Here is a 24,997-nt window from a genome sequence, read left to right on the forward strand (position 1 = left end):
GTGTTCTCGTTCGCTGGCAAGGGGGCATGTATACCGCCAGATTTGAAAATATGGGTATCTAAATGGAAATCAATATATACTGCGAGACTTCTCTTCTTCCCGTACTCCACCATAGTGTGCTCTCATCTTACTCCCTCGCGCGTCCGCGTCCTTTATTCTCTGTCGTCTGCTCTTCGGCTTCTTGGGAAGGGCTGCAATTAGGTTTCCACATTACACATTGCCTTGTTCGTACCTTTCGCAGTCGCCCATCGTCGCCACCATGATTCAGACCCAGATCCAGATCCAAGACCTTTTGAAGTCAGAAAAGCTGCGTGCGTCTGTGCCGCTTCAGCCAACGGCACCAGGCACCACCTCCTTCTCCTCTGACGCATGCAACCTCCCTTGCGTTACACCCGCCGCCGTAATGCCCGGCGCAAGCGCACTGCTAGCCTCAGCAGCACCCGACCCCAAACCCATCTCTCCGAGCGCCGTAGACGAGGCGGTAGTCGAATGCTCCGCCCCACCGACCGCAGCAACCGCCTCCGCCAAGCTCACACCCTCCTCATCTCGACTTGACGTCCCACCCAACCCCTCAATCCCCAATCCAGACTGCGTACCCGTCATAACTGAACTCGCCCCATCATCCCCCGCCCCATCCCCTGCACCACCATCCAACTCGACCCTCCCCTCAACCCCGTCCTCCCTTAACCCCGGCGGCCTCTCCCTCCTCAACCTCGCTTTCGCGAGAGAAACCGTCTTCTGATTATAAGTCGTCGTGACCCTCCCATCCTCATCCCGATCAATCGTCGCCTTCATCAGCGCCGCCATCCATAACCGTCCCTCCTGCCGGGAGTTGACAGCGAAATAATGCACCGTCGGTTTCGTGAAACTGACACCTTTCGCGAGGCCGGACTTTGGGGGCACGAGTTTAAAGATGAAAAGCCCATCTGAGGGCGATTCGCCGGGTTTGGGGACGGTTTTGCTGAGGTCTATAGCTGCTTGGGTGGCGGCTGAGGTCGTGGTATGGGTTGGGCTTGTCGGTGAGGCGGCGGCGCCTGTGACGGCAGCATGGAGACCGGTGAGGGTTTCGTTTGTAGCGGGGAGGACGCGGTGGAAGGAGATATCTATGAGGCCTTTTTCTTCCGTGTCGTTTTCGGAATAGTAGTATGATAGTCTTCTGCCTCGCAGAATGAAAAGTCGTGGTTTCCAGGTTGACATCAGCGAGCCGCTTTTCTTCTTCATCCAGCCGGAGTAGTCGCAGCCTCGTTTTAGTTGCTCTGCTGGGGTGATCTTCTCTAGTCCTCGGGTGTATGCACTCGTTGCTTTTTTTGTCTTTGGTCGTGTTCGCTTTGCAGGACCTGTAGCTGGCGGCGCGAGCTTGCTTCCACTTCCCGTCGACGTCCGCCGACTTTGTCCATCTAGCGACTTCTGCGCATCGAAACTCCTAGTGTCGGTGCTCGGAGTCGTGGAACCAGTTCTTGTTGGCGAGGTGAGCGCCTTTGCTTCCTCAGGTACGGACGAAGGGACATCTACTGTCGTCTTCTCTGCCTTCGTCACAGCATCGCTTGACGACCTAAAGCCAGCCAATTTTTGCTTCTGCGTAGCAAAGAAGCCCATTTGCGCAGTACTCGGACTCGAAGTGGCCGAAGTATTGCCAGTCCCTTGCGCAGGACTAGCATTATGATCCAGTTTCGTCACAACCGGATCCATCTTAGACTGTGAATCCGTGCGCGTCGCCGTCGGTGGCCGTATCAGCTCCGGACTAGTCGCACTTCTTCGGGTAGAAGGATTAGGCCTCACATACACAGATCCCAACCCACCAACAACATATGTGCTCGGGCCAGGAGTCAGATTGGTCATAACCGGTGATACGGGATCGTTCATAGGATTCGAGGTCGCACTACTCGTCTGCGTCGAACCACGATTGCCGAATAGGAAGCTACTAGCTCGACTTGGCATGGGGCTTACAGTTGCGCCCGCACTCGAGTTTTTCTTCTGCAGCAGACCACTTCTCTTGGGAGGGTTGGAAGTCGCATTATCGGAAAAGTAGCCGCGGTCGAGGTCGCCGGGTGAAGCTGGAGTTTCACTTGAGCTGGCTGGAGTATCGGAGCTGAGGGTGTGCGCGTGAGCGGGCTTGGCACTGGCGGTGGTACCATTCACTGCTGACGCCATCGCTTGACCCGGTTGCCACTTCTGATCGATACTAGGCTGTTTTCGATGACCGCGCGCAGCGTTTGCCGAAGATGTCGAGTCGATGCTGGAATGTCGTCGCGAGTGCTGCATTTGGCGGATGACTTGTGCGGATGGTCTGTACGTGTTCTCTGGTCGCGACAAGCTAGTCATGGTTTGCAGGGGGCTGATCGCATTCGAAGGCGTGCGAGCAAGATCTGAGCCAATCGTGGGCGTTGACGTCTGGGCCTCAGAGGCGACAGGTGCAGTTATGGTGTTGCTCCTGCCGTTTGTGCTTTGGCGAGCGCCAGGTTCCAGGCCGCGAGGAAGGTACGAAGTGCCGACCGTAGAGCTGCGATTCCTAGGCGCATCGCTCACCACACTCGCATCATCTGCACCGGCAGTCGTGGAGTAGTCTTCGCTCATAACACTCTTGTCCGGCTCGACACTTGCCTTACGCACTTCATCTTGCAGCGCCTTGATCCGATGCCACGTCTTCAGCCTTCTGCCTACGGAGCCCAGATCAAACTCCTTGATGAAGACACTACTCTGGTCCATAGCCAGCAGCACCTCACCACTGATCTCCTGCTCCACGAAAACATCACAATGCTGCTTCTCCACGCCATGATCTTCAAGATACTCGGCGACTCGCGCCGGACTCCACGACATGACCTCATCCTCTGTATGCGCCGTCTCGTCCTCGTCTGTCTCATGTCCGGGAATGTATGACATTCTATTTAGCGGCTGAGTGGAATATACACTGCCCATCGTGTCGCGCTTGTTGCCATTCGTGAAAGACGATCGCGGTGTGTTGAGATCGGTAATGTGTTCATTGATCACTGAGAGGGTCTCGTTCATCACCGGAGAGTCGACATTGAAGGCATTGCTACGCGTAGCTAGTGAAGAAGCGGAGGCAGGTAGGCTTGTTCGCAGAGCCGTTTGCGCTGTCGGCGATGTTTGGCTGGCGGAGCTGACGGGTCTTTGGATCGTCGTTGGGCCGGACAGATGTCGGACAGCTGTGGGCGAAGACATGGAACTGTCGCTCGCGTTGCCTGCGCTCTTTGGTGGGCCATCGCTGACGCGCCTTTGCTGGGCCGTGGTGTTTAATGTGCCTTTGGGTGCGGGAGTCGTATACACTGTCCTTTATTAGCAGGCCGCTCACTCCCACCTCACTCTGCCTGCCTTCTTCCCACTCACCTTCCGGAAACAGTCCCGTCTTGCTATTGCCCAAATGACGGCCCAGAAACCAGCCATCCCCAAAATCATCATCCCGCTCGATCAACTCAATGCGGTCGCCTTTGGCCAGGCTCAACTCATCCGTGCTCCTAGCAACGAAGTCGTGGATCACCAGCAGAAGATTCCCGGGGAGCGCATTGGCGTGGACGCCATTCCGTGGAGTGGTCGCCATTACTGTCCAGACGGATGTCGTGTTTCAGCTGGGCGGGTGGAGATGGAGCCGGCTGTTTGCAATCGCGTTGGCACACAGTGCAGGTGGGATTATTGTTGTCTCATCGCGATGAGGAAGTGTGCGAGTTAGCAATATGCAGACAACCAGGACAAGCCGTCATCTGATCTCTGTGCCACGAGATGTAGAGACGTCGTTCAATAATGATCCGATCCGACGAGCAACTCTTCCGTGGTGGCTAGCCGGCTTGCCTTGCCGTTGGTGACGTGATTGGTTGTCTCTACAGCTTTCCGCGCACGAATAATGAACGAACGATGATGGATATGTTTGTGCTACGCTCAATACTGAATCACTTCGCAACAGACGGAGGACGACCGAGAGTACGTTGTATCCGAGCGAGGCGTCATTGGTGAGCTGGCCACTATAAGGATTGCTCCGTATAGCGCATACCAAAGCACAGACAGGAAACCCTCCGATCTATCGAACCATCTCAGCCCATTGGTTTCCTACGTAGAAGCTCAAGAACGAGCAGCGCGAGGGGAAGCCGAAGGTTAGCTCCAGGGCCGGTATTGATATTGCGCGACTCAGGCGTTGCGATTTGCCTCTCCAGCAGTATATATCACATGAAACACACTGGATGGATCTCCATAGCAGTAGGATCCATAGCGATATAGAGGAGCATTTAAGCGAGAAAAGCCGTTACGCTCCGACATGTGACAGGTCAGAAGCCGTGAAGCGCAACCCCTGCAGCCGATCGAAGGAATGTGATAGACCCCTCTACTACAGTGCCTCTGTTGTTAGCCTAGCATTGCGCCTATCCTTCCTATGCCTCCTTCACTGGCATTTATACTTCCCTCTGTCACTTGACACCCGTCAGTACACCCACCAAGTGAAGCCTTGCACTCACGAAACCAACGTACAAAGTGAAGCCCTCCACCCGCTTCTCCCCATCGCACCTACCCTTCCGAGCCAGTCACATGCAAGTAAACAATACCGCGCACGACGGCAACACCGATCTGCGTTCTCATGCTACCTGTTGCCTACGCCTCCCTATGCAAAGACACCGCCTCCTCCCGACCATGCTCCCGAAACACCTATCTGTAACTATTACCCTAAGAAGACCCCGGACTAGTCGACAAACGAGATGAGTGCACCAGGACCTTCTCCCAAGCGGAGAAGGACGGATATGGCGCCTGCCACGAATGAGAGTATTGCCCAGGCTAATGCTATGATGAGGGCGATGACGGGGAATAAGCAGAATCGGTGGATGATGGGGGAGTCTGTTCTGACGGGAGGGCAGCCTTGGGCGGGTCGGGAGGGTCAGAGTCCTCTTGGGGGAGGACGGGGAGGAGGTTCTGGAGCGGTGGCTGGCTCTGGTGGGCCAGGTACAGGAGGACAGCAGACCCCGAATGCCGTCGGGCAGGATGCTGAGGCGGCGGGGTCAATGGCGGCCCCAGCTGTAGGCAGTACGTTGGTTGAGTATGAGTCGCCATACGATACATCCACTTCCGCGCAAGCTGCAAGTACGACTGTTCAGAGTGGCAGGAAGTCCCTCGATTCGAGGCCAAGAACTCCTGCAGGCGAGCAAGGACTCCCATCCCCAGCACCAAGTGAGGAGAATAATGTCAACTCTCCATTGATCAGCAATGTATCTGTTGGAGTTCCTGCACAGACACAGCCGCAGCCACGTCGTGGGCCTGGTCGACCGAGAAAGGACGGCATACAGACTCCTGCTGCTACTATTTCACCCACGGCTGCGCAGGCTAGACCGATGTGGGCTGCACCTGCAAGACGCGTGACATCAAGTTCTGCAGCATTGCAGGGGAGATCACCGAGTGTACAGGTGCAAGCGAACTCTCCGCGGAGATCACTGAGCATACAGATTCAAGCGAATGCACCCTCGCGGTTGCAAAGACAGCACTCTTCCACACTCATGCACACAATCCCATCGAATGCGTCGCCGCGAATGCTCCCGACCCAATACAGTCAACAGTCACCTCAACTACCGGTCTTCATTCCACCTGGCCAATCAACCAGCTTTGTTCCCAACCCTGCGGCGGTCCCTACTCAGACCTTTGCGCAGTACTTCGACGTCAATGTCCTTTGCCAGGCAATAGCAACGCAGATACAGCGACTACACAATCTCGACCCCTCTGGTGCGAACACGCGAAACGATGTCGCTCGTCTTACGTTATCACGGGACGCGGTCGTGCAAAACGATTCCTTCTATCTTGTCCTCTCACAGCTCTTCTGCCTCAACTCCAAGCCAGGCGGACAGAAAGAGTTACCTCAATCTATACGCGGTGTTGGGCGCGAGAGCTGGAGACGATTGGGATCTCTGCTATGTGACAACAACAGTCTCGTACCGCCTAGTATCAATTGGTTCGCCGAGTTTCCTGTACCAGTCATGGACGTGTACTCCACGCAATTGGAAGGCTTCAGAGCTGCGTATGAGACTCAAGTCGCTCATGTCTGTACCTTTCTGAGCGAGCTACCGAAAGAATGGGACAAGCTCGTCAACGCGAGTATCGAACGCCTCGCGCCACCGCTAGTCCAAGACATGGCCTGCTCACTGTCATTATACAGTCCGATTCTGCAGACCACGGCTTTCAGAGCTATAGCGCGCACTTTCTGGTCGCAGACGAAGCCAGCTCACCAAGAGTCCGGCATTGAGACTCTCGTCTCGCTTCATCAACAAGACCAAGCGCGATATTATCGTGGCTTATTCTGGTCGCCTGAGAATAAGAAAGCGGCGTATGTGGCGATGTACAGAGTCTACATTGGATGGAAGACCCACGATGATATGTACAGGAATAGTGCGGCAGCCAGTGGAGCGGGTATGCCACATTATCACATACCGAACGATGTCCTGCAGATATTCGGGATGCAGCCCCCATTCGTTGCTACTAATCCTAATCCTAACCCTGCCCCACCTGCTCCTGCTCATCACCGACAGCCAAGCGGAAGCGGCAACGCACCCTCACCCTTTTTCTTCTCACCACAACAGCAGCAATTCCTGATGGAGCAGAACGTGACTGCTTTGCAAAACCAGCAAGCCTGCCTCATCAACGCAGCCGGAGGTGGGCGGACTCGGCAATCTCAGAGTAGACCTACCCCTGTCCTGCCTTTGCAGCCTCCTGCGCCTCCTCTACAGCATGATCCGCGGTGCATACTGCCGCGAATTAATGATTGTCCACGAGCACAGCCGACGCATCCAGATAGTACAAAGTCGGCACTACATCAAGCACATCTTTCTAGTCCTATCCTATCTGCTGCCGATGTCGACGACGTGAAGCCGAAGCTCTATCGATATGTAGAGGATTGCGCATTAGGGCCCGAGCACCTTGACAAGGACATGCCGATGCAGGCGTTCACCTTCAACTTACGGGACGACTGCATGGACAGGCTTCCTTCCGTTATTAGTGGTGGCAGCAATAAACAGCGACCAACGCAATCTCTATTGGAGTCATCGAAGCAATATCGTCTCCGCTGTTGTCAGATCGACATGAAGACCGGCTTCCCAACCTTGAGCAGCTGGACAGAAGCAGATAATCTATGGCCCGAAAACGTCATGTTCGACCTGAACGGCACACCACTGGAGACTAGGAGGAAACTCCAGCATGGTCGCTACCTACCCATCGACGTCACCCACCTCGTCCAACCCGGAACGAATACCTTGACTGTAGTCAACATCAGACTGACAATTGATACTTCAGACTTCAACTACGCCGTCGGGATCGAAGTCGTAGGCGTCACGAGTCACGAGTCTCTAGTCTCGAATGTGAAGATGCTAAGTGCGGGGGAGAGCCTAAAAGCCATCAAGCTCTCCCTCTCCGCCCCACCAGACACCGCCGACGACGACGACCTCACGATCTCCTCCAGTACCCTCACCCTCAAACTCTTCGACCCCATCTCCGGCTCCCAGATCTTCGCCCGCCCCGTCCGAGGCGAAAACTGTAAACATCGCGACCCCTTCGACCTCGAAATCTTCCTCTCTCAAACCCAGACACCCAAGAACGCCGCGCCGGGCTCTCCGAGCACGGTGGATACATGGCGCTGTCCCATCTGTCGCAAGGGCGTACGACCGCAGACCTTGATCGAAGATGGGTTTTTGGTTGAGGTGAGGGGGGTGTTGGAGAAGGAGGGGAGGTTGAATACGAGAGCTATTGTTGTGGAGGCGGATGGGAGGTGGAGGTTTAAGGCTGAGGAGAAGACGGGGGTGAGGAGTCGAAGTTTGGAGAGGGAGGAGGGGGTGGGGGTGGGGGGGGTTGAGAGGGCGAAGCAGAAGAAGAGTGCGGAGATGGTTGTTATTGAGCTTGATTGATTGATCGATCGATTGGGGTTGGGGTTGGGATTATGAAGTTATGATGATGTGCTTTTAGCGACGGCGTGGGCTGGAGTTTATGTATTGATGTGTTTGTTGGGTTGAACTTTGGGAGCGACCGACTGGCTGCTGTTGGGCATAGTTCTTCGGTGATGTACTGTGTAGGTAGATATCCGGTCTCTGGTTATGACGCGGCTTCTGTGCAACATCATGGCCCAGTAATGAATTTTCTGAATGTGGACTACCACTTACATACACATCATCACCTTCCTCGTTCTAGCAATGAGAACTCGCTGTTGGTGCCCTCTTAATGAGTATACATGAAGAAGATATTCTCGCGATCCGTGCGGTCGGCAAAGGCAAGCTTGTCTTTCATAGACTTCTGCTCCTCTTCGCCCAATTCTGCTCTCTTGACAGCGTTCTCCTTGTTCAGTCGATCGTTTGACATTCTCAGTCCGATGATGACAAAGCATAGGGCTCCTAAGGTGGCAATGATGGCTGCTTTGCCGCTGATCTAGGGGGAAGGTGTCAGTGTCTATTGGTGGTTGTCTGAATATCTATCATACGTACGTAGCCTGGAGCCTCCTTTTGCTGAAATGTCTGTGTGCCTAGGATATTGCCTATGGCGAACGAGACGAGCGTCAGAGCGTTCGCAGTGACTTTCTTGGTATGGCCGGCTATGTTTGAGGCGTTCCAGGCGAGCAGGAGCATGAATGCCGCGCCAAAAGTTCCGGACAAGAAGGAAGCGGCTAGTAGAGCGGATTTGTTGAGTGGTATGCCCTTGGGATCAAACCCGATCATCATTGCGCCGGCTAAGATCGTAGGCAAGATGCACACGAACATTACGAGGCTTCGATCGTTGAGTTTGTCTGACAACCAGCCGGAGAAGAGGACGAAAACTACACCGATTGCTCCCGCAGGCATCGACATGATGAGTGCTTGTTGCGAGGTGTATCCGAACGTGGTCAGGAGGATAGAGCTGAAATTGCTGATTCCGCCGTTGGGGATAGAGGATAAAAGGACGCTGAGGCAGACGAGCCATACTCGCGTATCTCGAAAAGTGGCCCAGATCTGCTCTTTCTTGATCTTGGAGTTCTGAGTTCCGGATTGATTGGATACCGTGCGCAAGAGAGCAGCCACTTTCTCGGCATCCGTGAAGCGGCGGGCTTTGACCGGACTGTCGGGCAGGAACATGGCGACGAGCCCTCCACAGACGACTGTCAGGGCGCCGATGGCGAGGTAGAAGATCCGCCAGCTTGCCAGGCCTGAGGTTGGGGCGTACGAGGCTCCGTATGCGACAGCACCGCCTACAATCTGGGTGAGGGAGTTGCAGACGTAGAACCAGCTTATCCGTCGGCCTTGTTCTTCTTTCTTGTACCACATAGCTATGATCATGACCAAGATGGGAGCTACGCAGGATTCGAAAACGCCTAGAAGCGTACGACAGATTGCCAGGCCGGCGAAGTCGGTGCAGGCGGCGTGGCAGGCGAGGACGACGCCCCAGATCATGATGTTGACGCCTAGGTAGAGGGAGAGGCGGGAAAGGCGTTGGGCAAGCCATTGGGTGGGGAATTCGGTTGCAAGAAAGCCGATGTAGAAGAGCATGCTGAGGTCGGAGTATTCTTGGCCTTTGAGATGGGTGTCCTTGCGGAGACCCATGACGGCGGCGTACGATAAGGTGGTTTTATCGAGATATTGCAAAAAATAGACGCATGCCAGTAATGGAGCGATGGTGAGGTCGATCTTGCGCACTAGTCGTCGGCGGGACTTCTCATCTTCGAGTATCGCGGCGCCTTGCTCTGCTATTAGAGCTGATTGTGGATGGTTCTCTAGAAAGGCAAGGGCCTCGTCCGCATCGGCAAGCGTTGTGACGACAGTGGTTGTCTGCTCATCGCTGTTAAGAGAGAGTCGACGACTGTCGAGGTTGGCGAAAGCTGAAGACTTCTCGTCTGCCTTGGTTGTGCCATTGGAGATGGACATGTTGATTGGGGTGTGCAGCACAAGTGCTATAGATTACCTCTGGACGGGCTGGAAACTGATGGATATTAAAATGTAGAAGAGAAATGTCGATTGCCGCCATGCAACATTGGCACGTTGCCGCTCCTCATGCTTCCGAACCATGTTGAGCCGATCTACCGTGCTTATCATGGCAATGATGCTCATCGAAGCCGTTGTGGAGGGTCTTGCGCGTGCAGTGCGTTGCACATGGGTATGAGACCACCCCGCAAATGTATGGCGAGTATCAAGATACTCTGGCCCAAACAGGAAGGTGGACCACCCCGATCGTCACTCTTATCTCGACTTCGGCCTAGGCAGCTGTCAGTCATGCAACTGGGTGTCCCTTTACCTGCGCATAGCATGTCTCAACGACGATCCAGTGCCGGAGCCAATGCGGATGAAGCTGATAATACCAAGACTTCTTACGACAAGCCAAGTGCTAATACTATCTGAACAGCAGTGTCCAATCATCATCCAGGATAACAAACCAAAGTACGACACGAATCTCCGTTATCATCAACCACGGCTCTCCTCCACCTAAGCAAACATCCGCAACAGCCTACTCTTGCTCTGAGTCTTGCGCGGTGTCGTGGCTCCAGCCTCGCTAGCTCCTGCTGTACCTTGCCCTGTAGAGGACGGGGCGGGTGTGTTTGCACGTTGTTGCACGACAGTGTACGCTGGAGGCGTATCTGCGCTGTTCGCATCATGCACACTCTGCGCTCGACGCAGTGGCTCAGGTTTTCTTTCGCTTGGAGCCGGACTGAATGGTCGCTCCAATGTCATGGTGAGAGTGCGCAAAGCAGATCGCTTAGTTCTAGGCATGGTGCCACCTACGGTGAAGTCCTCAGGCAAGAACGCATCTGGTGCAGTTTGAAAACTCACAGGCGGAGGTCTGGTCGGCCTCCGGTCACGTCCAGATCCAGTCGTTCTTGGAGGTGGCATATCCTCCTTGCGGCTACTGCTCATACTTGAGTACGAAGCATTGCGCTTGGAAGTCGAGAAGTTGCTCGTTATGCTTGCCATACTGAATTTGCGCATGACGTGATTGGCCGAAGCGCGGATAGGATCAGAGCGGCGTGGTGTCATGCCAGGGTAAGGTAGAACGTCTTTTGTCCAGACATCGCTGAGCAAGGCTTCTATGCGTATCCTCTCGGCGCGTCGAGGGGCCAGCGTCTGCACATGGCTAGGTGTAGCTACAGACTGAGACCGAGGGATCTGCAGTGTCGCCTGCGCTGGGTCTAGAGCCTCTTTACATGCCTGTGTGTTCTTAATGATGACCTGGCTCAAGTTGGTGGTGCTGGCGACGGTCGCCGCTCGGCGGATCGAGTCGTGAGACATGCGGCGAACAAAACTGCCGGCCTTGCCCATCGCCTTACCTATTGTCCTCATATCATCCACAAGTGGCGAGAATAGTTCGAAGCTGCCTCGATTGCTCTCGGCAGCGACCTTTGTCTGCAACATTGCACATTGCGCGATCCGCTCACGCCAGACTCTGGCCTCTGTTCCGGAGCAGGCTGTAAAGATCAGCTCGTACATCCTCGTCTGATGCTCGTAGACAAGCTTCCAGGAGTGCGGTGCTGTGTGGCACTGCAAGCCACGGCCATTGTCTGTCTCTGCCATTGTCACATTACCCAGTGCTATGCCGGCGAGCACGTTGTAGGTCGTGTCGGCATCGTCCACAATAGCCAAAAGTAGAGTTGTCTCGAACAGAACGCTGATGACATATCGACCTTTGATCTCTTCCTTGCTGCGATAGGCGATGTGTAGACACCCACATAATTCGACATTTCCAAGTAGTTTCAGAAAAGCCACACGAGGTAGCTGATTGTGAAAGCTGAGTCGCTCGCTGACCAGCCAGGTAGAATCAAGGACACGGGTGTGATCAAGGCTTCGACGGCTGCGATTGAGTCGCTCGCAAGCCGCTTCTAGTTGTCCTACAATGTCCTCAAGACCAGCATGGGCGCCTGGGTCATCGCATACCGGCGTAAGCTTTTGAAGATCCTGAAATAGAAGCATATACCGTGGCAAGCGCTGTATAGGCTTGATGAGCAGATCCCGGACACGTAAGGCTCTCTTCTGGTTGTCGTTGCGCCGCTGCAAAGGATTGAGTGTGTATGCGAGAGTCTCAAATGCGGCATCGTACTCGGGCCTGTCACGGTCAGTATGAGAGTAAGAGTGCAATGACTGTAGTACTCACCAATTCTGTATTGACTGCTGCGAGTCAACGACCGTCAGTCGGAGGAGCTCATAGTGCTCGCCGAAATCGTCATAGGCCACGAACGAGGGTAGATTTGATCTGAAGATTTCTGTCACCGTGTTTACCGTATGCGGCTCGCACGAACGAAGAGGCTCGCCGCTGCCAGACGATGACCGGTTTAGGTTGAGAGAGCGTCGCTCTGGCCGGCATACACTGTCAATTCGTCGATCTCGAACAGCACTATCCGTGCTGTACCACCTGACATGTCCTCCGGGCCTTCGAGGTACATGATCTGTATCTGCAAAGGGGATTGCATTGCGGAGCTGGCTGAGCATAGTATGATGTAGCGTGATCAACGCCGACACGGTCGCGGAAGCACAATGCCGTATGTAAGACTGACAATGCGTTAGATGTCCGAGCAGTGTCGCGAGTGACTATTATGTCGAGGTCAGCACAATCGTAACATCATGAAGGAATATAAGCGAAAAGTTCGTGCACTCGAGAGAGCCTTCAGATCCGCTAGATAGCCTTCTTCGGTGTGTAGGAGTTCAACCAGCTTCTCGCGTCTACGGTGAGAACGTGTCATAGCAGCGTCGTCCACATGAGGCCTGCGTATGTCCAGTGACCTTCGCGCATCTGACCCGGAGAAAAGACTGCTTTGATGTTGCGCACGTCGTGCGGTACTATTGCGCTGTGATATGGTGGCAATGCTCGCTGTGGCGATCGTGACGCTTGCAGATTTGACAGCAGTGACGAATGCGATAGATGATGCGCGCGAGCCATGCCGGCGGTGATGGACACGCTCCGGCCTCAATGGCGATATCTGGGGGGAGTCGAAATCGTCCAAAGTCCAGCGCTGCATACGGGTTGTGAGCGGCAGTGGATCTCTCTTCCTGCGTTTCAGTGTGCTGAGCCATCTTCCAAATGTGTTTGAAGCCGGAGACTCCGGCCAGTCCATCACATCCCCTTCGGCATCTGGCAGGCTGCTCGACCGTATCTTCCTCAATCGTGATATTGCCGTCGATGGACTCGCCGGCGTCAGAAATTGTGCAAGGATTTTCAACATCCTCATCAACGTCCACGAGCTTCACAATTGGCCGATCACAGTCACTGCCACGTAGAGCCTCGGCGCCACGGCTGAACACTGCTGAGAGGCTCAATCTACGCTCGGTAGGCTTTACAGGCCCTCTACCGAGCACCGAAGAGCCACCAGAAGATAATGAGCTGGTTGAAAAGCTGCGGACATTGCGGCGTTGCACCACAGTCGAGTAGGAAGATGTACTCTCGAGCGAAGGGCCAGACCGAGAGAAGCGCTCGTTGGCAAAGACCTGCGCCTGCATGGCTGGGAACATGGTGGGTGACACACTAGATGTCAGACCTTGTACAAGCGATGCATCGGACAGCTCAGGTGGCATTAGATCTGTACATGACTTGTTCTGGACTTGCAAGGACGATGAGATCGCCACGCTCTCGCCATCTCTGATCGCAGATCCGTCGGTAGCAAGAGCGGTCGCAAGCAGCCAGTTACGGCCTGCATGGGACCATTATTGTTCCCACCTGGAATCGGCAACCTATATGTGTTGTACGGAAGGGATCCGGCTGATGGGAGGTAAAGCTGGTTTGAGGTGTAGAATAAATGTGGAGCCAATGTCGCGTCGCGTCGCGTCGATTTGTGTCCGTGCTCAATCGACAGCAACACTCCGTCACCTCGACTCCACACGACAATGGTACTCTTTCAGACACACCGATGACTCTTGTGATTCGCGGGAGAGTGAAATACATCACACACGTTGGCGATATCAATATCGAACGCGATCACCTCCGTCTCTGAACTTTGACCATCAATGGCTCCAAGCATGCAACAGCTGGCGAGAAGTCGGCCTTCAACTCGGCGTGAGGATCGACCAAAGAGATCTGTCCGAGCATCAGCTTCTCGGACGTTCCTCAGGACGTGTGCGACTTACCTCAAATCCCATCACAAGCGCAGGAATAACCTTCTTTATCTGCAATACAGCAATATGCTGACCCAAACATACCCGCCTGCCACGACTGAACCCCATGTGCGCCTGTTCCATCTTCTTCAGCATGTCGGCGTCCTCAGTCAGCCACCTCTCTGGACGAAACTGCTGCGCATCCTGTCCGAATACTGATGGGTTGAGATGTAGTGCAATCACCAGGCAGCCAACTGACGTGCCTTCGGGGAATTGCACGCCTGCTATGGTCGCTCCACCTTCCGGAACGCGTCGCTCGATGGGCCATACCGCTGTCGGGAACAGTCTCATGCTTTCCTTGATCACCGCGTTTAAGTAAAGCAGCTTGCTGACTTGATTGTACTGTGGCACGGGACGATCAATCTGAGCATCCATTAGCTCCTGCCTCAGTCTTGCGAGTGCGTCTGGGTGCTTCATCAACCAGTATAGACTGGCATTGACGGTCGTAGCCGTGGTGTCGCCAGCACCAGATATCGTGGACATTAGCATGCCGATAATCCCCGTCTTGTCCAGAACATCAGGATTTGCCCTGCTCGACTCCAGAAATCTGGTAAGCAGATCTGGTGTCTGACCTGTGGCCTGGGGCTTGCTAGCCCGATCTTGGAGTTTCTTGACTGCTGTCGCTGCCATACTGGAAAGGGCGCGCTTTGATCGCAGCGCGATAGGGTTTCGGTACACCAGTCGCTCCAAAGCCGGAATAGATGACCACCAGCCCCAATGGTTGAACCTATCGCGGATCGTCTGAATTGAGCCACCGACATCTGTTCCAGAGGCCAGACACCCGAGCGGCTCAGCGAAGGCGAATCGAGCAGCAGAGTCCATGGTATAATACAACATGATCTGCGCCAAATCCATTGTGCTTTTCCTCGACAAGAGCTCAAGCAGCTCCAGGATCGATTCGTGAACGTGCGGCTCATAGTCCATGACATTCGTCTGCGTAAAAGCACCCGCGACAGATCGACGAAGAGCTCCATGCCGAGCTTCGTCGTTCGTGCTCACCAGACTAGCGACCTCTTTCCCGTTCGAAATGCCGATCAAGACGTTATACGAATCTGCCTGTGTTGGATCAGTACGAGAAACTTGGCTCTGAAATATAGTCATCATCGATCTTACAGTAGTGAATCCTGCACGACTGCCATATACCACATTCACAACACTTGGATCACTAATACTGATACTGCGGACTCCATACCGTACTATTGGGCCATGCTGCTGGTGTAACTTCAGAAGTTCTCCTCGCAATTTGCCGTTGTATTGATACCACGCTCGCCACAAGTCCGTCAGGCTCGCCAGGAAAGGTCCCGGTGCTTGTCGAAGATGTGCCCAGTTCGTAAAGAGTCTGTAGACGATAAGGGTCACAAGTACAGATGTGATGTAAGGTAAGTAAGCCATGTCTCAGAGAAACATGTGGGACGCATGAGATCTGCGGCGGCCGTCCAGCACAGAGATATATATAGCTTGTGCAACATCAACGTTGTTTGTGAGGATCTTCCGACTAACGGATGCTACTTAGGGCTACGACTTGTCAGCGATGACTTGGTAAAGCATGCATAAACATGATGCAGGTTTTCATTCGTAAGACAAGACTTAACGACCTTTCATGTTCTGTGGTGGGGCTGGAGAGTTTCTGCTTCACCTGGGTAAGCATTCGGCGGATCTAAAGAGCGTTGTCCCCATGCGGAAGTCGAGACGGAGATAAAATTCAGACCGAGTACGTCTCCCTCTTGAGGTCGATCACTACAGCCCAATGGTTCATTCCTCAAATTGCAGATATATGGCCCTGGTACCTCTTAAGCTAGACTGGCGTGGAAGCGACATGTCTACATGGCCTGGACGACACCCGTTCTCGGCCATCACTGTCTCTGACTAACGCAGCACTCGCAGAGATGCTGAATTGGAGTCCTAAATGTCCATACGAAGCAAATCTAGGTCTCGCATATTCCGCCATCATCTAAACTTCCCCACAGGTCTACTATCAGCCTCAGTGACCTCCGTACTGGCTGGAGCCTCGACGGGCGCTATCTGCGGCGGCGGCGAGCCACCATGACCTCCCCAACCAGCATTATGATACAATGGCTGCGCCTCCTGCGAGCGACCGTCATGCGACGCAATTTTGTAGTCGTAACTCGGTGCCGCACCAGGAGGGTCCCTCGTATGCGCCTGTCCCTGGTCGTCGACTTGGCGACGAAGCTTACGGACTTGGCTGAAAAGGACGCCGCATGCTATCAGGGCGGCTATAAGTAGAATTCCGAGTGGGGCGGCAATACCTGCTGCGATCGGTGCAATGCTGGCTTGTGCTGTTGCGGTCGTGGTCTGGTAGACTGTAGTCTCGGCGGTCGAGCCTGTGGAGGTTGCGTTCGATGTCGTGACGTAGTCCGTGCCGTCTATAGGCAGCGTTGCGCCATTGCTTCGATCCACTATGACCTGAAACGGATCGAGGTCGAAGGGCGTGGTGCTCCCTTTCGTCGACACCGGACACCGGCCTGTGGTGCTATTGTATGGCAGTACGCAGCAAAATGCACCGTTATTGGTCACATCGTCGTAAGCTAAGAAGATGGTTAAGGAGTTGCTCGTTGCCACTATCAGATATTGTCAGCATTCGGACCTCAGCAAATGCAATGCGAGCTGACTTACCATCGGCACAGGCTTGTGGACAGGCGGGACTGCTGAATGTGTTGTCTGTGCATGCTCCTCTGGACTCTCTATTGGCGAGACCCTGAGTCTGTAGACACAGACCGTTGGTGAGGCATGTCTCGTGCTTCCTGCAGCAGTGACTCTGGTCTCCTGCGGCATTACACGCGGTATAGTTGGCAGCTGGCGCGTGGTTCGGCCAGTAGCATTGTTTCTGCGCAAGACTCTGCGTTGTGCACAGGAGTGCTAGTACTGCGATAACAGCGGTAGTAGCGACCATGGTCACGGTGTAGGTCAGTAGATCGGAGTGCTCCCGTCAAAGAGCAAGGCTGCTCACAGGCGCGAACAAAAGGGAAAGAGACAGCTGAGAGCAAGACAACGTCCAAGTGGGATGAGGAGCCTTACTTTTCTAATATGACGGCCACTGTGCTACCAACCATTCGAAGAAGGCTTCTCATCTTCGGCTCGCGGTAGCGCAGGCAGCTCCTATCCTAGGAACCGCGAGCACGGCAGAGTTGTGCGCGTTCCGCTAATAGCACTTAATTTGATGATTTGATTGGCCATCCTGCGGATCTCGTGGCCCCCAATGTCTAAATTACGTTGGCAAGGCTTGCGATCAGGCTGTGCATCGCTAAGATTGCTTGCGGCATTCTCCAAGCGGCCGTATTCGCGACCAAATCCGAGTCCAACACTTGGCAGTGATCATGGAGATCGCAAGTATACAGTCGTCAATCAGGCCGTACATGAAGCACGATATGAGCAGGAGAAAACGAGAACGAGGTGAGGTGAGATTCTTTACCTTCTGAACCCGATCCGCCATTATGGTTGTGGCTCAGACAGCGGGTCGGAGCGAAGGCTTGCCGTTTTGCGGCTGTGCTGTGACTTGCCGTCATCTCTTCCAATTCCCTGCCGAACGCGACTGATCATTGCAGACAGCAAGAGGTCTCACCTGCTAGGCTAAGTAGACCTTGCTTGTCCGACACGTAGGTTCCCACCAACACTTCAATGTCGAGTCGAAGGAGCCTTCATAATGCTACATCAGGCTGAAGAATATCGGACGATTCCCTGGACGCGTAGCTGGATCAGCGGCTCGCACATAAGCAATCGAACACTCTGGCTGGACATGCCTGGGTGCGAGAGGAGAGCATAGGACATCAGACGATAACCAGGAGTGATTGGGATCCGACCGATATATCCTCACGATGGCTGGAATCAAGATGCCTAGTCTTGGACCTTTCAAAAGACCCCTACGCTTCGTACGGCGACAGCTACCACCTCTGAATTTCATAACAATACACTACATCTATTTCTTCGCAACATGTCTACTTTTTGCCATAATATTCTGGGGCAGCAATACCGACTACAAGGTCTCCTTTACAGACAGCCTGTTCTTGTGCGTGTCAGCCATGACAGAGGCCGGTCTCAATACCGTCAACCTCAGCGAGCTGAATTCTTTCCAGCAGATCATACTCTTCTTCTTGATCATGCTGGGTAGCGCCATCTGGGTCTCGGGCTGGGTTGTCTTGGTCAGGAAGGCTACGTTTGAAAGGAAGTTCAAAGATATCATAGAGGAGCGCAAGAGACGGCGTGGTCGCAGCAGGAGTCGCTCACGAATCAGGACGTGGACGCGAGGAAGAAGGTCCGGGGACTTGCAGCGAAGTGAGACTTCCGAGACTCAAGAGAAGAGAGAGGACACCGATCAGGAGGGCTCCGCCGAACATAGCAAGGAGGAAAGTACCGAGAAAGTAGAGCCGTATAGCTCTTTGGATGGAACGCACGACCGGGACGGAGCGCACGATTATAGTGCAGAACGGGATCTAACACCTCCGGGTCGACGTGGTGGTCCTGAAATGGACGATGAACTCCCGAGTCCGGATATACTGCCAGAAGACCCATCAGCAACTTCACCGCATCGAGGAATAACATTCGCCGGTGACACGCGTTTCAGTGCGCAAACACCCGGCCAACAGCCTCTTCCTGTAAAGCGGCGACGGAACAGCAATTTATTCAACATGCAAGGGGTTGGAGCACGACCATCTTCCAGCCTCGGACCGCAGTCGCCTCTTCGAGCTTCCCTTTCTCAGGAGCGACCAGAACTTCAGCCCTTCCCTACAGGACGTCATTACAAAGACTTCAGCGGCTGGCTGGCGCGCAATAGCCAGTTCCATGGTCTCAGTGAGAAAGAACGCGAGAAGCTTGGTGGCTACGAGTATCGTGCTGTATCGCTTCTAGCTTGGCTGGTACCAGCATACTTCGTCCTGTGGCAATTGCTCGGCTCGGTCGCATGCGCAGCATGGGTCGCAAACTACCGAGCAGATACTGCGCGCTCGAACGGTCTGAACCCTTGGTGGGTGGGTGCCTTCAATGCCGTCTCAGCTTTCAATAACTCTGGCATGAGTCCTCTGGATGCGAACATGACAGCTTTCCAGGATGCATACTACCTCCTCATCACCATGAGTCTCCTGATATTAGCAGGTAACACTTGCTTCCCAGTCTTTTTGCGCCTCATCGTCTGGTGCATGTGGAGGATGGTCGAAACAAAGTATTTCGTTGGTGCTGAGTGGGAGGAGCGAGCCAAGACACTGCGTTTCTTGCTGGATCACCCGAGACGCTGCTATACCAATCTCTTTCCTAGCCAGCATACCTGGTGGCTGCTAATGTCTGTGGTTGTGTTGAATGGCACAGATTGGGCTGCTTTCGAGATCCTGAACATCCGCAACTCAGCACTCAACAGCACACTGCCGACCAACATGCGGGTCATTGACGGCTTATTCCAAGCGTTCGCCGTGCGAAGTGGCGGCTTTTATGTGGTTGCTCTACCCAGCCTGCGGATCAGTCTACAATTCCTCTACGTCGTTATGATGTATATCTCCGCCTACCCAGTCCTGATCACGATCCGCAACAGTAACGTCTACGAGGAGCGTTCGCTGGGTATATATGCTGAAGACCAGTATGAAGAGCAAGAGAAGAAAGAGAACGATGCGGACGCCAAATCTTCACGTTCTGCTCGTCCCGGCTTCCTCCGCAGAGCGCTTACACTCCATGATGCGATCATCACTGGACGAAGTAATAGACCAGCCGAAACGAACTCCCATTTCGTCCGCCAACAGCTCCGCGCTCAGCTCGCCCATGATGCGTGGTGGATTGTGCTGGCTCTCTTCTTGATCTTGATCATCGAGAACCCTGACTTCGTCGCACAACCAGCGGTCTTCAGCGTCTTCAACTTCATCTTCGAGATCGTTTCTGCATACGGATGTGTCGGTATTAGCGTTGGTGTTCCATGGGCCGCGTATAGCTTTTGTGGAAGTTGGAGCACCCTCAGCAAGCTGATCTTGTGCGCGGTCATGCTGAGAGGACGACATCGTGGACTGCCTGTTGCTATCGATAAGGCGGTTCTGTTGCCTGGGGAGGAGAATTGGATGGCCGAAGAGGAGGATGGCCGGATTAGGTTGGCTAGGACCATGAGTCGTGGTCGGCAGGAGGTGGCGTAATCTTGAGCTGTTTGGTGTCTGTGTTCGGTGTTGAATGTTTTGGAATACCCCCTTTCTGGCATAGCGTTAGGAGATCTGTCTGGATAGATATGCAACCGAATCGAGATTGACACATCATCTACTAAACCATTTCACAGGAAGGGCAATTGCAAACCAAAAGTCCTCATGCTGAACCATCTCGTTGTCACCCGTCTCCCGACTCGCCGCTGTGCATCCGCCAGTCCCTCGCTGAAGTTCGCGAAGAATTCAGAGTAGCAGAGCGGATCGTGTATCTTACGCATCTCCGCAACTGCCCATGTCGAGTCTTCGCCGAGCGGACTTTCGATGGCAACAAGTAGCAGGGCGCGGAGGAATGCTGGGTGGGTGCCGTGCAGCTTCGACGAACCCTCTATGATCTGCCGCATTTCGCAGAGATGCTGCCAAGCTTCGATTGTAATACCCTGTTCGTGGGAGAGATTCCGGCCAATCTCCACGAGCTCGGTGTGGTAGACTAGGTTGGATAGTGTGCTTAGCAGACCAAATAATGTGACTATTGAGGTTGAGTTGAATTGGGCGTAGAGATCTTCCGGTCTGTGGCGCATAAGTGCTGGCCGGTCCTGCCAAAGCCTCTCGAGTTGTGCTTTGATGTCCAACATGAGGATGCTGACCTCTTCCTGGTCGGCTCCGGTTGTTCGACTGCGGTGGTAGTGCGAGAGCTCGGCTACTTCGGCTGATAGCATTTGTGTGCGGGCGAAATAGATAAAGAGGGACTCGGATAGAGTGCTCAGAAGGATGCCATCTGCTTCTGTGTTGCTTGCTGCTTGGAGCGACGGTAGGGGATGGTGCGGTTCGATCACGGCAACGAAGAGTGATCGAAGGTCTGAGGAGAGCAGCCCTCGGTTGCCTGAGCGTCTTGCAGCGCCGTGGCAGATCAAGAGCCATGACATCAGGCGCAAACATAAGGGGGAAGCTGAATCGCGAGCAAGGTATTCTTTGATTGTGATCGCTAAGACGCCACTTTCCGTATTCAAAAGCCCTGCTGAAGTCTCATCAGGTAGCATCATTTCCACCAAGATCAGCAAGAACAGCGCCAGCAAGATCTGATCGAAGTCCTTCACATCGTTGTACTTTACAAGCCTACTCCTGAACTCCTCGCATGCCGCTGCATACAGAATGAGTGGTTGAGCGTGTGGCAAGCAACTGACGCGTGCCTTATGAGCTGCCTCTGCTGCCGTGGTCGCTGCTGCTACTGTCGAATCGCGGGTCACGACTTCCAATACACAAAGCTTGAATGTCCTCCAGTTCGCCGGATCATAGGGCGTAATAAAAGGTGACTCGAACTTGTCACGAAAGTGGGAGTACGACTGGACTCCATCAATCGCGGCAAGGTAGTCAATCGTGGTACATAGGTAGATGTTCTCTGCTATCAAAGGCGAGAGAACCGACGGCAGTGGCCGCTCGGATAGCGCTGAGCACGCCGAAGCGCTTATCGATTCACGCATGGGACGGTACGCTACACTGCTGTCGAAATGGAGTGGTATTGATGGTGGCGAGCCGTGAATGACATCTTGCGCCGAAGGACCAGTTGACGGCGTCGGCCCACCAGTGCTCGTGATGGTGTCTGTACGATGGCATCTTCTGTGTCCGCTTTTGACATGGCGCTTGTTGTAGACACAAGTTTTGTGCTGTCTTGTACAGCGTTTGCAGACTGGGTGCTGCTCGTCACAGCGGACTTTTGCAGCGCGACACGCAAGACACCCGGTCCGCACACGGCCTCTGTATGAAGTATCGTTCCTGTGTGGCATAGCCATAACAGACAAACCAGATTGTGGCTTGGCACCATCAGCTTGTGGTGCGGCGCCGCGAGCAAGCAGCAGCAAGCGAAGGCGATATGGACAAAGGATCGCCACGTGCTGGGCAACAGTGAGCCTGCCAAGCCTTTTCATCTGCACGGCGTCCATACACACTACATTTACTTCTTCTTTTCCATCTCCCCTTCTACATACCACTAATTGAATCTCAGTCTGCCTCAAGCATTCAACCCTCAGCACATTGAGCCAGGATACCTCTCAAGCAGGACTGCGGCCTCGAAGAAGGATGGTACATTTCCTTCGCATCATGTTGTCGGTGAGGTGAATGCTCGATGAATCATCATCATTTCCTAGGCATTATATTGGCTTCAACACACACCAGTGGCCTTATAGAAGAGGTAAATTCGCCCTCATAGGCTATATAGGCGTCGATTCCTCTATACTACATTCTCGAGGAAAAGACCAACGCTATAACCTAGTCTTGGCAAAAACCACACCTTTCCTTTAACCGTAGTATGCGCGAGACTGCGTCCGAAACGAGCAGGGACGCTTGAAAAAATCAATAACTGAGCCGTGCATGCCCGCTCCGCGCAAAGGCTCCAATCAAATTCAGAAGACACGACCGAGAGCTTGGATGGGAGACCCTGGATGCTTGCTCGCCGCAAATGCTTTGTTCACAAGTAGAAGGTACGCTCGAGGAGCTTGAAACACGGCGTTCACCTGACCGAATGTCTCCGGAGAAGCTTCTGCTTCAATCTCAAAAACACATAGATGCAGTTCTTCCTCCGAGCCTCCGAACCATCATCAACACTCCTGGTACTTTTGTTCCTACACCTACATCCAACCATCTCAATCGATCCGCTCTCACCAGAACTTGGCTTCATCAACAGCCATCTCAACCAATCGTCTCACACCATACCCTTTCTCTGGCTCAACGCCGACCATCTAGCACCAACCATGTTGTCCTCGACGGCAGCTCAGCTGTGCACGGCATTCGCGGCAGCGTTGTTGCTGATCAGCACGCCCTCAAATGCCGCGCCAACCTCACAGTGCAAGTACGCTTCGAGACCTTGCGACGATATTAACGCTGCCTACGACTACATTATCGTGGGCGGTGGTCCGTCTGGTCTCGTCCTTGCCAACACCCTCTCCACTCAATGCGGCACTAATGTCCTGCTGCTCGAAGCTGGGCAGGATACTTCCGGTGTCGAGAACGTGTATATTCCTGGCTTTGCTGGCAATAACGAGTTCTCCAAGCAGACCTGGAACTACTATGTCACCCCGCAGAAGGCGCTAGGTGGGCTGGCACCACATCTTGCTCAAGGCTTCGGTCTTGGTGGCGGCACAAGTGTCAACTACATGAACTACAACAGAGTAAGCAATGCAGTCTCTCTGACCATATGTAAAGTACTTCGCTAACATTTCACAGGGAGCCAAGTCCGTCTTCGACCAGTGGGCCAATGTCTCTGGTAACTCTGGTCTTGCTTGGGAGAACCTCATTAACGACTTCGAGGCCACGACGCAGCTCAAGCCGAATGCCATCGCGCCAAACTGGGATGATGGTCAAGTCATCAGTGCGACTGCTTACGGCAAAGGTCCACTGAACCTCACACGTGCTCTGACGCTTGATGGGTTCGATCCGAGCTTCAACAACGCCCTCCGCACTGTACTTGATCTTCCACAGGTCGACTTCAACGACGGAACAGGCATTGGTGTATCATATGGTCTTGAGCTTATCACGCCAGATGAGCGTCGAAGATCATATGCCTACCCTGCTTTTGGTGTTCCAGCAGCCGGAAGGTCGAACTTGCACATCCAGCACAGCGCCTATGTCACCAAGATCAATATGATCGGGAAGAAAGCAACGTCGGTCACCTTTGCCGATACAGCCAACGGCAACACTAAGCGTACTGTGACTGCGAAGGAGATCATCCTTAGCGCCGGAGCAATCGCTACACCGAAGCTGCTGATGCTCTCTGGTATTGGCCCAGCCGATCACCTCAAGAGCCTAAACATCCCGGTCTTGGTCGACCAGCCTGCCATCGGCTCCAACCTCTACGATCACAATTACGCCTCAATCGAGATCGAGGTGGCAGACTCTGTGTACACACTGTCCGAGTGGCAGAATACTACGTACCTGTCCGACATCACTAAAGAGTGGTACGACACGCATACCGGACCTCTAGCCAACGCACCTGCGAGCTCGTTTTCCGTCCTCCGTATTCCCGACTCTGCCATTCCTGGACCCGAGAACGAATTCCATCGCTCTCTACCAGCCGACCGCGGACAACTGCAAATCCAATATGCCAACATTGCCCTCATCGCAGACACCGCCGACTCCGCGACAAAGGCCATGACAATCTGGGTTGCACTTGTCCAGCCCGAAGCTTCAGGCACCGTACGCTTGAACTCAACGGATCCCTTCGCCTTCCCACTCATCGACACCAACTATTTCGGCTCTGCCGGCGACTTGAATGCGATCCTGTATGGCTTTAAGCGCATGCGGGATGTTCTCGCTTCGCCCCTGCTCTCTGACCTCATTGTTCGCGAGATCTACCCTGGCAGTCACGTCATATCCGATGAAGATATCAAAGCGTCGATTCCGAGAGGCGCACAGTCCTACCACCATCCGACGGGAAGCTGCGCCTTGGGTACGGTTCTGGATTCTGGCTTTAGGGTCAAAGGAGTTCAGGGATTGAGAGTGGTGGACGCAAGTGTCTTCCCGTATCCGACCAACGTGCATCAGCAGGCTCAGGTCTATGCTGTGGCGCACATGGCTGCAAGGCAGATCGCGGCTGCTGATGGGAGAGGTGGTTCTTAGGCATGAGCCAGAATCTCCTGCGAGGCACACCACTGTGACCAGACGTACCACAGACTCGGTGGTCATCTACATTGCGGGGAAGGAGAGGACGACGGAACTCGGTGCATCTCCCAGTGTAAGGCCTAGCAAGGTGATGTGATCAATGAGACTGTATAGATATAGGCCTACAACGAATGCACACGATTGAGCAATGAATGCAGA

The 24,997-nt window shown here is 54.0% G+C and overlaps 9 protein-coding genes across 9 annotated transcripts; 3 read left to right on the forward strand and 6 right to left on the reverse strand.

Moving 5' to 3' along the window:
* Nucleotides 1–327: 327 nt before the first annotated feature.
* BOI2 (polar growth protein) lies at nucleotides 328–3,556 on the reverse strand (the record flags this gene model as incomplete). The annotated part of the gene is made up of 2 exons (XM_064838853.1): nucleotides 328–3,284; nucleotides 3,346–3,556. 2 exons carry the CDS (start codon nucleotides 3,554–3,556, stop codon nucleotides 328–330), a joined length of 3,168 nt encoding a protein of 1,055 aa, XP_064693678.1.
* A 1,141-nt stretch (nucleotides 3,557–4,697) lies between these two features.
* LTS14_006156 (uncharacterized protein) lies at nucleotides 4,698–7,877 on the forward strand (the record flags this gene model as incomplete). Its single annotated transcript, XM_064838854.1, has 1 exon — nucleotides 4,698–7,877. One exon carries the CDS (start codon nucleotides 4,698–4,700, stop codon nucleotides 7,875–7,877), a length of 3,180 nt encoding a protein of 1,059 aa, XP_064693679.1.
* Nucleotides 7,878–8,184: 307 nt separating this feature from the next.
* On the reverse strand, nucleotides 8,185–9,857 carry LTS14_006157 (uncharacterized protein; the record flags this gene model as incomplete). Its single annotated transcript, XM_064838855.1, has 2 exons — nucleotides 8,185–8,391; nucleotides 8,448–9,857. 2 exons carry the CDS (start codon nucleotides 9,855–9,857, stop codon nucleotides 8,185–8,187), a joined length of 1,617 nt encoding a protein of 538 aa, XP_064693680.1.
* A 555-nt stretch (nucleotides 9,858–10,412) lies between these two features.
* On the reverse strand, nucleotides 10,413–13,424 carry LTS14_006158 (uncharacterized protein; the record flags this gene model as incomplete). The annotated part of the gene is made up of 3 exons (XM_064838856.1): nucleotides 10,413–12,024; nucleotides 12,073–12,171; nucleotides 12,937–13,424. 3 exons carry the CDS (start codon nucleotides 13,422–13,424, stop codon nucleotides 10,413–10,415), a joined length of 2,199 nt encoding a protein of 732 aa, XP_064693681.1.
* Nucleotides 13,425–13,887: 463 nt separating this feature from the next.
* LTS14_006159 (uncharacterized protein) lies at nucleotides 13,888–15,455 on the reverse strand (the record flags this gene model as incomplete). Its single annotated transcript, XM_064838857.1, has 3 exons — nucleotides 13,888–13,986; nucleotides 14,037–15,119; nucleotides 15,177–15,455. 3 exons carry the CDS (start codon nucleotides 15,453–15,455, stop codon nucleotides 13,888–13,890), a joined length of 1,461 nt encoding a protein of 486 aa, XP_064693682.1.
* A 555-nt stretch (nucleotides 15,456–16,010) lies between these two features.
* Nucleotides 16,011–16,974, reverse strand: LTS14_006160 (uncharacterized protein; the record flags this gene model as incomplete). The annotated part of the gene is made up of 2 exons (XM_064838858.1): nucleotides 16,011–16,642; nucleotides 16,698–16,974. 2 exons carry the CDS (start codon nucleotides 16,972–16,974, stop codon nucleotides 16,011–16,013), a joined length of 909 nt encoding a protein of 302 aa, XP_064693683.1.
* A 922-nt stretch (nucleotides 16,975–17,896) lies between these two features.
* On the forward strand, nucleotides 17,897–20,185 carry LTS14_006161 (uncharacterized protein; the record flags this gene model as incomplete). Its single annotated transcript, XM_064838859.1, has 1 exon — nucleotides 17,897–20,185. The coding sequence occupies one exon, from the start codon at nucleotides 17,897–17,899 to the stop codon at nucleotides 20,183–20,185; it is 2,289 nt and encodes a 762-aa protein (XP_064693684.1).
* A 131-nt stretch (nucleotides 20,186–20,316) lies between these two features.
* Nucleotides 20,317–21,666, reverse strand: LTS14_006162 (uncharacterized protein; the record flags this gene model as incomplete). The annotated part of the gene is made up of 1 exon (XM_064838860.1): nucleotides 20,317–21,666. One exon carries the CDS (start codon nucleotides 21,664–21,666, stop codon nucleotides 20,317–20,319), a length of 1,350 nt encoding a protein of 449 aa, XP_064693685.1.
* Nucleotides 21,667–22,932: 1,266 nt separating this feature from the next.
* LTS14_006163 (uncharacterized protein) lies at nucleotides 22,933–24,796 on the forward strand (the record flags this gene model as incomplete). The annotated part of the gene is made up of 2 exons (XM_064838861.1): nucleotides 22,933–23,349; nucleotides 23,405–24,796. The coding sequence occupies 2 exons, from the start codon at nucleotides 22,933–22,935 to the stop codon at nucleotides 24,794–24,796; spliced, it is 1,809 nt and encodes a 602-aa protein (XP_064693686.1).
* Nucleotides 24,797–24,997: the final 201 nt, after the last annotated feature.

This window comes from Recurvomyces mirabilis, assembly GCF_035927965.1.
Source record: "Recurvomyces mirabilis strain CCFEE 5264 chromosome Unknown scaffold_15, whole genome shotgun sequence".
Classification (NCBI taxonomy): Eukaryota; Fungi; Ascomycota; class Dothideomycetes; order Mycosphaerellales; family Teratosphaeriaceae; genus Recurvomyces; species Recurvomyces mirabilis.